The sequence below is a fragment of the Aythya marila genome, assembly GCF_965140915.1.
Source record: "Aythya marila genome assembly, chromosome: 17".
Classification (NCBI taxonomy): domain Eukaryota; kingdom Metazoa; phylum Chordata; class Aves; order Anseriformes; family Anatidae; genus Aythya; species Aythya marila.
In genome coordinates this window covers 7,065,296-7,077,779 of record NC_139058.1, presented here as the reverse complement: position 1 = coordinate 7,077,779, position 12,484 = coordinate 7,065,296, and the positions used below count along the sequence as shown (strand labels likewise).

At 49.8% G+C, this 12,484-nt stretch overlaps 1 protein-coding gene across 2 annotated transcripts in view; it reads right to left on the bottom strand.

The window, feature by feature from the left end:
- RBM19 (RNA binding motif protein 19) overlaps positions 1-11,521 on the bottom strand; it is an 84,755-nt gene extending 73,234 nt beyond the window's left edge. For both annotated transcript variants that reach the window (XM_082774072.1, XM_082774071.1), the window contains exons 1-16: positions 11,391-11,521; positions 10,047-10,229; positions 9,497-9,631; positions 9,219-9,257; positions 8,449-8,665; positions 7,122-7,390; positions 6,547-6,624; positions 6,214-6,292; positions 5,414-5,485; positions 4,495-4,695; positions 3,723-3,853; positions 3,216-3,337; positions 2,645-2,741; positions 2,069-2,179; positions 1,625-1,825; positions 1,049-1,166 (exon numbers count right to left, since the gene is read on the bottom strand). In XM_082774072.1, coding sequence (XP_082630198.1) covers positions 1,049-1,166; positions 1,625-1,825; positions 2,069-2,179; positions 2,645-2,741; positions 3,216-3,337; positions 3,723-3,853; positions 4,495-4,695; positions 5,414-5,485; positions 6,214-6,292; positions 6,547-6,624; positions 7,122-7,390; positions 8,449-8,665; positions 9,219-9,257; positions 9,497-9,631; positions 10,047-10,229; positions 11,391-11,426 — 2,089 coding nt within the window. In that variant the 5' untranslated portion in view covers positions 11,427-11,521. The remainder of the gene's footprint in view (positions 1-1,048; positions 1,167-1,624; positions 1,826-2,068; positions 2,180-2,644; positions 2,742-3,215; positions 3,338-3,722; positions 3,854-4,494; positions 4,696-5,413; positions 5,486-6,213; positions 6,293-6,546; positions 6,625-7,121; positions 7,391-8,448; positions 8,666-9,218; positions 9,258-9,496; positions 9,632-10,046; positions 10,230-11,390) is intronic.
- Positions 11,522-12,484: the final 963 nt, after the last annotated feature.

Below are 12,484 nucleotides of genomic sequence, written 5' to 3'. Positions count from 1 at the left end.
ATGAGGCTGCCACGCGCCGCCGCCTGAAGCCCTTTTGTGAGCGAGGCGAGGAGTTTACTGCGCATCCCCTCCCTTCCCTCTCCCAGATGCAGAGCGCCAGAGGCTGGCAGCAAAGACCATTATCAGCCCCAAGCAGCCTTCCAGGAGCTCCTGCGCTTAAAGCTCTTTATCTCGAGGTGAGGGTCTCGGTTACAGGCAGATAAAGCGCCCCCCCCAGCTCCCCTGGGCTCCGGCTGTCCCCTGTGACCCACACGCAGAACAGCAGCCCAGGAAGAGGCTTTTCATCAGCTTTTCTCCCCCCTCCCCAAACCTCAGAGTCCTGAAATAGCTTCCAGCAAAACAACCCTACATAAAGCCATGCTTCCCCAGCCTTTTTTTTTTTTTTTTTTTTTTTTTTAAAGGTTTAAAGGATCTTGAAAGGTTTTAAACATACAGGCAAGATTTAATTGTTATAGACCCTGGGATGGGGAGAAAGTCTGCTGGCAGAGGGAAGGTTGTGCCCTTGTGGCAGCAGAAAATCACCCAGACAAAGCATACAGCAGGGCTTGACACAGGAGCACAGAGAAACGAGCACAGGGACCCTTGATCTGACACAGGCACGTCAGCTGCTCCATCCACTGCTGCCTGTTGTGGCAAGCTGGCTGCCCACGGACAGGGAGGCTTGCACAGCATGCAGCCAGCTCAAAACCACACTCAGGGGGGCAGGTCTGGCTCAAAGAAAAACAGCTACAGCTCTCCTGATGGCTGCTGCCCAGCCCAGGCCAAAAATCTCCTCCCATCAGCTCAGGCCAACTGGATCGTGAGCTGTGGGCAGCACCACACTGCCTGCACCTCATCCAGGAGGTGAGGGGCACAGAGACAGGATAGAGCCCAGTGCTCGTGTGGGACACGCTGCAGGTGTTCTTAGGGGACCCTAAAAACCACACCGAGGACATCAAGAGAATGGTTCCCTACCTAAAAGCTCAGGAACATCAGCACTGCTGCTTTAGACAGAATGCAGCAGGGGAGTAACCAGAGATACCTCCTAACCCGAAGTTTAAGCTCTTACCAGGTGCCAGGCTTGCTTCTCCCTCTTTTTCTGAAGCTTCTGTGGTTTTTTGCTGAGGGGCTGGGCCGGAGAAGACACCCATCGGAGCCCATTCCAGATACAGCGGCGTGGAGTGAAACTGAAGAGAACGCAGGAGAAACGTGAAGAGCATTAGGTAAGGCATGAAAAAATCTCTGCTCTGAGCTTTTCTACTCAGACACACTTCTGGAAAACAGCACTAGGAAAGCTAAGCAACATTTTTGCCTGGCTTAACTATCTTGCACTGAAGGAGAACTGGCATCCAACCAGACACAGGGCCAGCCTGCCAAATGGCACCCAGAGGTCAAGGAGCAGGGCCACAGCTGGGCAAACAGGCTCCAAGGGGAGCTCCAGGCTTCAGTACCACACAGCCCTATTGCAAAAAGTACCAGAAACCCTCTCCCAGGCCACAGAGGGATTATTACAGCATAGCAACGACTGAGAACTCTCATCCTCCAGCCCCCCACCTCACATTTTTACAAGCCCTCCTTTCTACAGATCCATAATTAACCAAGATCCACGCTCTCCAGGCAGCTGCCTGCCCCTGGCCACGCTCACCTTGGAGTAGGCCAGCCTGGTGAACGCTTGCTTGGCCTCAGTTGGCTCCAGGAACTCCACGATGGCTGTGATGCCTCCTGCAGGGAGCAGCACCCGGCCCAGGCTGCCGTGCTTGCCAAAAAGGACCTCCAGCTCTGACACGCTCGTGCTGGCAGGGAGGTTCTTGACCAGGATCACGGTTTTACTCCGCTTGCCAGCAGCCTGCCGCATTTGGTTGGGGGAAAAGAGAAAGGGGAGATGGGATTTTAGAAAGCCACGCAGCATGTATTTCATCCATCCCAAGCACAGTTGCATTTGCAAGTGTTCAGAAGGTTTCTTAACTCTTTTAAGAGTTAATTTCTGCAAGATGAGGATTAATTAATTTCAAAAAGAGCTGAGGATGTCAGGACTAGGCACCCATAGAAGAAGCAGGTCCTATTTGCTGCCTCCAGTTGGGCATCTCACCTGACTGAAGGCATCCAGGCAGACTCCGTTTTCAATTAGGAACCGGCGAATTTCCTGCACCAGCTCAGTTTCTCCCAGAGCGACCCTCACTGCCACGCTGTCTTTACTCTCCTGCAGGCAAGAACATCAGTTAGAAACATGACAGAGGTCAAAGCAGGGAAGCAAAGGGCCTGATCCAGGAAAGTACTGAGTAACTGTTGCTCCTGCTGCTCTTAGAAGCATCAGGAATTTGGCAGAGAGGTTGAAGGCAAAATGTTCCAGCTCCTCTGAATCTGCTGGGAGTTGCTAAGTGGTAGGGTGTAAATTCCCATCAACTTGCAGCCATGTACAAACTCAAAATTCAGCCACAGAAAAGCAGATATGGTGGGGAAGGGGGAGAAGAATGTCATTTTGTCTTCCGGTGACAAAGGGATTGGCCCCCACAGAGAGGCTACAGGGCCAGTGATCTTTCAGCCTGTACAGTGCTCACGATTGGCACAGCAGCTTTTGCTGCACAAGACCATCAGGCAGGTCCTGACCCTGAGAAAACAGGTAGGAAAATGATCTCCCATCCCCGCCGATCAATAACCAACTCACGTGATCCAGCACTTGGCTTTTTGAAGCGTTGTACTTCTGAGCAATGGCATCAGCCACAGCACTTGTGCCCACAAACAACGTGTTCCAGTTGTGAGAGCTGCAGAGAGAAAAAAGAGCCAGGTTCAAAGCCTTGCAGCCTTCTTTCATTGGCAACTCTCTACTCGATGGTCCTGGGAGAAAACTTTGAAACCAGTATGTTGCAGAGGAAGATAACCCCAAATTCCTGCAAGTTTTAAAATACAGGTGGCCAAGCAGAGGAGAAAGACCAAATGATCTGAAACAACTGCCCCCCAAAGAGTTACAGCATCAGACCAACTTTCTTTAGGCACCAGAGAAACTCCTAAGCAGAGCCACTGAACCCCACATTTCTCTCAATTTGTGCTACTCACTGAACTACTAGAGCTGCTTGGAGAGAGGAGTCAAGTAGATAGGAGATAAAAGAAACAGAGAGGTGCACAATAAATGCCTTATTGGCTCTGGTAACCTCTACATCCCCTGCAAAGATGCATTCTGGCCATTTGGGAATTTGGCAGGCTGTATCATCACACCGTGCTACAAGACACCTTTGTACCTGGCACTGTTGGCTTTTTCCTTGGCCTCTTTCTGCTTTTTGTAGGAGGAAGACTCTTCTGCATCCACATCTTCAATTTTTTCCTTCTTGATTGTGGAGGGTAAGAGATGCATCATTCTACCCTAGAAGGAAGGAAGAAGAGGTCCAGAAGGTCTTAAATATCCCAGAGTAGCTCATGAGCTAAGTAAGCAAGGGGAAGAAGTTTTCAGGCACCTTTCCTAGTCAAGTGAACGAGGTGAAAGAGGGAACCTTCCTCCCCAGAGAAGGCATTACTGCAAGTAAGCGTGCAAGTAAATGTAGTACAAGACAGACTCAGACCTTCCTCTAGCTCAGATTTTGGTACTGTTTTTGGAAGCTGTTCACATCAGGCTGCCCTACCAGAAGGGACTGTGTTCTCAGAGCAAGGCAGAATTGCCTCTGCCCCTGATCACCCACAGAAACCCCGTTCAGCAAAGCACAGGAGCAACAAACACCCTCCCCGCACAGGAAACCCATTGGCGGCTGTACCTGGAACACCTGCCCGTCCATCTCTGCATAGGCCTTCACTGCGTGCTCGGGCATCATGTAGGTGATGAAAGCAAATCCTTTGGGCTTCTTGGTCAGTCTGTCTATAGGGAAATGGATATCCGAGAGGGGCCCTGCGAGAGGAAAGGCCTTTCCGTGAGAGATGTCCTGGCCCAGCCAGCACTGCCCACAACAGCACTCAGAACTGGCACCTCCTGGCCACACAAATGCAGCTGCTTAGAACTCGTCTTCTTTATCTTAAGTCAGGAACCAGGATTTCCACAACCTAACCCTCTGTTTGCCCCAGGACACTCCCATACCAAGAGAAACTTAAATTTGCCTAACTTTGAGCAAAAAGGGAAGCTCGAAGCTCCCACCTCACATGCCAAACATGAACAGGAATTTGCAGTACTCAGAAGTTCACCCCTTACCTACAAAATCTAGTATCGTCCCGTGTGATCAGTGTGTTTCATGCAGCAGGTGCTTTCAGCTACCCTCTCCTCCTTCCCATGCCACCAGGACTCTGAGACTGACTGGTAAGAGCTTTTGCAGCTGCATTTGAGACGTGACGAGGAAGGAGGGCACACACACAGCATGCTCTGAGCTAAGCACAACAGCACCAGGGGCAGTTTCAAAGCCAAGCAACCACATCTTATCACCCCGGGCAATAAAAATTATGGAAGTCAGTCTGTGTCTGAGGGGTGTGGGACACGGAGCTTCACACATCCACTCCCACCAAGCAAACCTCTGTCCCAGCCCTGCAGCAAGTACGTACCATACTTGGAAAAGATCTTCTCCAAGTCCTCCTCAGTGCTGGTAAAAGGCAGATTCCTGACAAACAGCCTTCCTGATTCAGACAGGTCCTCTTCTTCCTCATCATCCCTCTTCCTTCGTTGCCACGGCTTGTCATCAGTTTTTGCTGGAACGGTTTCTTTTGGGGTATTCCCACATCGGAGTACCTTGATGTATCGCCCATCTAGTCCAAAACCACAAGCACGTTAGATGCTTCCCACAGCCACGGGACATTTATAGCAATGAGTTAAGAGTCTGGGCTTACAGCAGTGACACAGGCAATTATAACTTGAAAAAAATGAGCAGAACTCTGCCTGGTTAAACAAAAGGATGAGGGCTGCAAGAGATTAGTCTTCATGAAAATAATATGAATAATGCTTGCTAGCCAGCTGCACAGCCTCCTTCCCCTTCAGAGCTCCAACACTTCTGCCTCTGCCAGCCTCATCCACAGGCTTCTAAGCCAGTGTTCCCATCCTGCATGTTTTTTTTTTGTTTTGTTTTGTTTTTTTAAGCAAGTATAAATTGAGCAGTTCCACTACAGACCAGGCCAGGAGCAGGTTTCAAATACAGATTTACAGAGTCACTTCTACAAATCCCCTGCAGTATCCCACCTAGATTTAAACAATATCATTTTTATGCCAAGAACAAAACACACTTCAGGCACGTGGCAAGAAACAAGAGCCAAAGAGCACACGGCTCAGCCCGTTGCCAAGTCTAAGCTGCTCCTGATGGCACTGACATAGCACCTGGTTACCCCACGTCAGCAGCGCAGAGCAAACCACCCCCACCATCTGCCTGGGAAAAACTGAAGCAATGGGAGATTCTTTCACAGGGAACACTTCAGCAGCTGAGCACCCTGCCATCGACAGCAGCCGGAAAGAGAAGGAACAAGCAGCCCTTACCTAGGCATTCTTTCTTTCGTTTCAAGGCCCTTTGCACTTCTGCTTCACTCTTCAAATCAACAAAGACATAACCTTGGAGGAAGGAAAGGTTCAGCTGAGCATCATGTGGGGTGCACAGAGTCACTAATTGGCTAATTAAGGGTGAATCAGGCTTTTTAAATATAGATTCCTATAGATAAAGCATTCAGGTCCCATTAAAGTTTCAATCCAGCCTGAAAACAGCCCCATCAGACTGGAAGGCTGCCTTTTAATAGCTCATTCTCTATGTACAAACCAAACAAGCCCAATTTAACAGCTGAAGTGGGCTTTCACGGGTGTCTCCAAGCCATCAAAAGCAAAGAAAAGGCGTGTCTGCTGTAAGGCTATGAAAGAAAAACAGCAAAGTTCTCTGCCAGCTCCGAGGACCTGCTCTTTCTGATGGGTACCTCCAGTAACTGCAGCCCCTCAGAAGCCCACCTTGGTTACAGGTGGATTTTACAGATGGACTGGCAGCAGCAGCCCTTCCCAGAGGAAGGGACCTTTCCTTGGCACGGTTTGGGATGTTTAGGAAAGCTCCAGGGGCAGATGAAAGAACAGGCTCCTGCTGCTGTATGCTGCAGTACCCTAAGGGAGCACAGCCAACATTACTCTGCCCATGGCATCCTATGGACAACAACTAGGGCAGGTGAGCTGCAAAGTCACAGAAAGGTCTATAAGAATCAGGGCACGAGCCAGCAATTTAGAACTACAGATGGAAAGAGCAGTGGTGTGATTCAGAAGTCCTCCAAGTCACAGATCCAACTCCCTTCAACATACATTACCTGCGTTTTTCCCCTGGGCACTTTTTCCTATCCGGATTGCCACTGGCTTCAGAGGCAAGAAGAATTCTCGAATCTTTTGCTGCAGGAAGAATTAGAATTGCTTAAATCAGTTCTCAGATACAGGAAGCAGGTTTCATACTCTTTTACAAGCACTATAAAAACACCACATGCAACATACAGCATTTCTGCACAAAACCAGGTAAAAAGCTTCTCTGTCTGCCCATACAACCCTCAGCACAGCTCCATCAAGTGAAGAAAGGGGCAAAGATTTGGTTGAGTTACAAGCTGGGAACACCCTTGAACACACATTCCCAGCTTGGGAACAAAGCTCACCTCAGTGACGTTCAGAGGGGCACCATGCAGTTTCACTGTGTATGGCGTGCTTGCTTCTCCTGAGCTGACCTGGTTCTTCTGCACAAAAGGACAGAAAAAAAAAGCAGCTGAGTGAAAAACAGTAAAAGTCACAGGACAACAAGCTGATTTTGCCCAGCAAGCAGGAGGTGTGAGATAAAAAAAAAAAAATCAGAGGTTCTCTCAATTGCATCAGCCTGGGCTGGATGAGGGTGCAAAGTCTGACTGGGATGTTCAGACAACTGCTAAAAAACAACCTCTGCAAAAGAGCGTTCTCTGCAGACAGAGACAGGCACGGGAAAGAGAGAAGAGCCTCTGAGAAGTACACTAACAGCACTTCTTAAAAAGCCCTCATTTCCAAAAAGGGAAATTTAATCAGCACTGAAAAGATACCTAACAAACTTTTTTAATGTCTCCCATCAAGTGGCCCAACAAAGCTGGCACCTGGGGGTCTTGCAGATTTCAAGTTTTCAATCTCATCCCGGGAGCAACCAATGAAAACATACCATCCCATGAAGTTTCTGCTTTATGACAGATAAAATATAATTCAGCAATACCTGTAGCGTGGATCCTTTTTTCGTCTTCTCTGCTGGTGACTCTTGCTGTGGTTTCTGGGCTTTTGCCTTCCCCTTTTTTTCTGTGTGGGTGCTGACAGTTTCTACAGTGTCTGAGTCCTCCTCACTCTCACTCTCTTCTTCCGTCTCTTCACTGTCTGTTTCTTCTTCTGTGCTAGAGGAGGACGAATCCTTCACTACTTTAGATTTCAGGTAATCCATATCTGAGAGGTCTTCCCTGGCAGCTGCCTTCTTCTCCTGGCCCTTCTTTGCTGTCAGAAAAAAAAGACCAAAGTTTTGCATCGATACTGCTGCTTTCTCCTCAACCAGGTAAAATCTGAGAACAGACACAATCACTAGAACCAACTTACTCTCCTCTATCCTTTCTGCATGAAGGAAAGACAAAAATAGCAGAGCAATTTTAAATCAGCACTTCCACACTGACGTGTCTGGACTGCTGTTTCTTTTTTCCTTTTTTTTAAGCAACAGTTCATATATAAAACAAATTAGAAAGGAGCTTGAGGCATTTCATGAATTATTTTGTCTCCGTTTTAACTAAATACTTCAAATGGACTCCAGAGAAGATTTTCAATTGTTCAGTTAAATTTTGCACAGACAAATGACAGATGAAGAAATTTCTCCAAAACACCATCCATCCATCCCCAGAGATCGATTGACCACACCTACATTTTAGTTACCCGAACAGAGGCAAAGAGCAGCAGGTGAGGTGCCATTTACTCCAAAAGAAGATAAGGCAATACCACACAGGGAGCAAGAAAGGCTCCAAAACCACATTCATCACTGGTGCAAGAACACTGGAGACTAAAAATACCAGACTACAGCCCAGATTTCTCACTCTAAGTTATCCCAGCGCTCTACTAGACACCGTTTTCCTTCTAGGATCTAACACACTGAACTCTGACCGTTCCCATCAACTCTGACAGAGCCCGAGGACATACCAACATTTTCAGAAATATGCAAAAGGCAGACCATGTTCACAGAAAGCAGTTAAGTGATACTAAATAAAAGGAAACCACATCCAGCTTTGGAAATGCTGGCAATGAAAGGGGCAATAGGCTAGGTGGTCAGCATTAAAGGAGAGAGAAATTTCCCCTATTACTCTTCCTGGGCTTTCAGGAGAAAGCACAAATGCCATCCACTTAATACCAGAAACTGCATTTCTCCACGTTTGGGGAGCTAGCCGTACACCTGAAGTGTACTGAGCAAGTCTCACACTGGGGAAGCTACCTTCTGACTGCACTGTCCCTGTTTGTGGGCAGGACACTGAGGTTCAGAGACAAAGATGAGCAAAGACGGTTCCTTTCAGTACCTTTGGTTCCCTCCTCATCTTCAGAGGGTTCATTCCCCTCCCTCTCCTCCTCACTCAGATCCTCAGACTCGTCTGAATCGAAGTTCAGGTAATCAGCTGCTGCCTTTGATTTTTCCTTCTTGGGCTTTTCTGCCAAAGTGTCATTAGCCCAGGTGGCCACCTGAGACCGTTTCTGGTGAACCACCAAGAATTCCTGGAATGCTTCATCTCCTTCCAGCTGTTGAAAAATAAAGCAAGCAGACAAACTGTGAAGAGAGGCAAAGGAGTGGTAGTAGCAAGTCTGAATTCAAAGACAGCTCATTTTCAGCCACAGAAAGAAAACTTACAAACAGAACTCCACTTTACACTCACAAGGTGAGTCACTAACAGCTCTCAGCCCTACGCCCTCTTGTTGTACTTACTGTTTAGAAGGCACTTTAAGGAAAAAAAGAAAACATTAAAGAAGGAAAAAGTGCACAAGTCAAACATAACAAAACTTGCACGTGGTTTGAAAACACAGTTGTTGAAACAGGTTTGTCCGGGATGCAGTGTTTGTTCACAAAGGAGTAGTTAACAATTAAAAAACAAAAACAAAACAAAACAAAAAACAATTTCTAATGTTGGGATTATCAGAATTATGCTTTGTTACAGCAGAATTGCCTGTCGTGGAGTTCTTTACATCATACATCTTGCCTGCATTGACAGCAATGAAAACAATACAGAAAAAAAACACTCTATTATTCCTGTTCTTAATATAAGTTATCAATGTAGGGACTGGGACTGAAACTTACCTCCTTTAAGTCTTCTGTGGGGTCTTTCTTCTTTTTATTCTAGGAAGATAAACCATGTTTAGAAAGCATTATTAGAAGCAGAGGCAGTATCACTTCTCAGGTAACCTAAGGCTAGAGGGAACATAGGTCCTAAGGCAGAAAATGCCAGAACCAGGCCTCCAACATCAGCTCTCCCAGCTACTCAATCCCCTTTTCCCCACACCCAGCTATCCCCCTCTCTGCCAAGTCACTGCCACACGTCAGATTTCCATGGAAAAAAAAAAAAAAGCAAGGCTTACTTTCTTTGTGCCTGCAGGAGCTGCACTTGTCACAGGTTGTTTCTCAGGCTGCTTTTCCGAGGCAGGGACCTTCTGAGAGTGCTTACTCCACGCTTTGGGTTTTGAAGGGTCACCAAAAGACTTGCACAACTCAACCTGAGAGGAATAAATCAAGTCTTTAAAAATAAACAGTCCGAACAGTGCTCAACTAAACAGTCAAACAAGTTCTCCTTCATATCACAGATAACACTCTGCCTCATACAATATGATGAATCACTTTAAATAAATGAAAAAAACAAACTCAAATTCACAAGTTCAGATGATCACAGCTCAAAACCTGACACTGCTGTTCCTGAAATCACTGTCATTGCACAGAAGACAGACCATCTGTACCAGCTACCTGCTTGGGACACCAGCAACAAGGCCTGACATCAGGCTTTGCTGTTTTGCTGCAGAGAACTTAAAATTCAGACTTTTTTGGGCACCAGCTGCTCATCAGTAAGACTACCAAGATCTCCAATTATCAACTTTATTCTGAATCAAAAGAAGGCATTTTCAAAGATGAGCTCACAGTGACTCTGGAGGTGTCTATGAAGCTCCTGTTGAAGTGGTTCAGGGCCACCTGAGCTTCGTCTTCAGACTTGTAGCCGATGAAGCCGAATTTCCGGAATTTGCCATCCTTGGTGAACTTCAAGCAGCAATCGGTCAGCGTGCCAAAGGCTGCAAACAGCTTCCGAAAGCGATCTTCCTTCATCTGGGAAATGAGGAACAGGAAAAGAGGTCAGCAACAAGATATAACAACAGAGATGCTTTGTGGACATAATCCAAACCAATGCACTTACTAACAACGGACTGCTGAAAAAATACATCACTTTATATCGTGGCAGGGCTGGTAAGAAACACACATCAACTATGAAAGCTCTTCGTCTCCCTATGAATTCCCTACATGCATACATCTGTGCCTCCAAGAGCTCCCCACCCAAATGCTGCACCCAGGTGGGGGGCTGCCCTCAATCCAGCACCCACTGCAACCACAGGCAGCTGCCCACACCTCCACATGAGGCTCCTGGCCCGCAGCACCTCAACCACCAAGGGTCCTGCCCCCAGCACTCTCTTGCCTCCTCCAGCCAAGCTGAGGACTCTCTGTGTCAGGACACAGAATCAGAAAATCATTAAGGTTGGAAAAGCCCTCCAAGACCATCTGCTCCAACCACCCCCTACCACCACTATCACCCACTAACGCGTGTCCCCAAGCACCACGTCCAACCTTTCTTTGAACCCCCTCAGGGACAGTGACTCCACCACCTCCCTGGGCGACCCATCCCAATGCCTGACTGCTCCTTCTGACAGAAATGTCTCCTCATTCCCAACCTGAACCTCCCCTGGCACAACTTGAGGCCGTTCCCTCTAGTCCTATTGCTAGTTATCTGTGAGAAGAGGCCAACCACATCTTCCACATCCCCACATCTTCCTTTCAGGCAGTTGCAGAGAGCAATGAGCTCTCCCCTGAGCCTCCTCTTCTCCAGCCCAAACCCCCCCAGTTCCCTCAGCCGCTCCTCATGGGACTTGTGCTCCAGGCCCTTCCCCAGCTTCGCAGCCCTTCTCTGGACACGCTCCAGCCCCTCGATGTCCTTCTGGTAGTGAGGGGCCCAAAGCTGAACCCAGCACTGGTGCGGCCTCACCAGAGCTGAGTACACGGGGACCATCACCTCCCTGCTCCTGCTGGCCACACTTCTTCTGACACAAGCCAGGCTGCCGGTGGCCACCTGTGCTCGCTGCGGGCTCCCTCCCTGCTCCCTCCCCGAGGCCTCCCCAGGACCCCACCGGGGCCTCCCCGCTCCCAGCAGCCCGCACCCAACCCCCCAGGCCCCGCTCCCCCCGAACGCCGCCCCGCTGAGGCCGCCGCCGCTCTCACCCCGTTGGGGAGGTTCTTCACGATGAGCCTCGACATGTCGGCGACAGAGGGGGGCGGCGACAGCGGCCGCGACACGAGGAGGGCCCCGCCGCACTCAGCCGGGCGCACGCCGCGCTGTGGGCGCCGCCATGTTGCCGCCGCGTCACGTGGGCGCGGGGCCCGCAGCGCGCAGGCGCGGAAGTGAAAGGGGCCGTGGCAACGGGCCCTAGCAACGCCCATAGCAACGGGCCCTAGCAACGGGCCCAGGCCTGATGGGGCCTGGGGGGGGTTCAAAGGAAGGGGACGGAGGTGGCCATGGGGGACAGTGAGGGGACAAAGGGACACGGAGGGGACAAGGGGACCCCCAGGGGGTGTTGTCTCCCCAAGGGGTGTCCCCTCCCCGCCAGCCCACGGACACAGTCCCCAGAGCCATGCAGCCATGGTGCAGGGGACACTGGTGTCCCCTAAGAAGATGGTGTCCCCAAAGTAAGGACCCCGCTGCCACCAGCCCCCCCGTGTTCTCCTGGTGCTGCTCGGTGGGGCCGGAGGAGGGAGCTCCATGCCTGACACTGCTCTGAGCTGAGAGGCGCCAAGGGCAGGGGGAATGAACCCCTAAAAAATTCAGGGAAATGGGGGGTGATGGTGTGAGTTCAGTGCTGCTTTGCTTCCTGCCTGCCCCTGTAAAAGGGGAAGATCTTCGGGAAGGCAGCAGGTTCAACCCAGCCACACCACAGCTCCATCCCAATGGCTTGGTGGGACTGGGATGCAGGCTTGTAACTGGGGAGCCCAACCTGACCCCCACCCCCCCAGGTGAGCAGGAAGGAAACCACCTGCATTTTCTAGGCAAGAATTTGGGGAATGGCCAGACTCAGTGCTCAGGAGAGAATGGGATGCTCTGGGATGGCCATCCGAGGCTCTACTTGAAGGAAAAACACGGTGCATGAAGCTACCTATGAGTGCCCAGGAGGAGATGCTCCTGCTCCCATCACCCAGCTCTTTGAAGGGGTCTCCATGAGCTGTTGTGGAGCTGGGGACCCATCTCCCTCCCCTCGCCCTCTGCTCCTGCCTCGTCCTTGCCGTGCTGTCAGCCTTGTCACTGGGATGCAGGCTGGCAC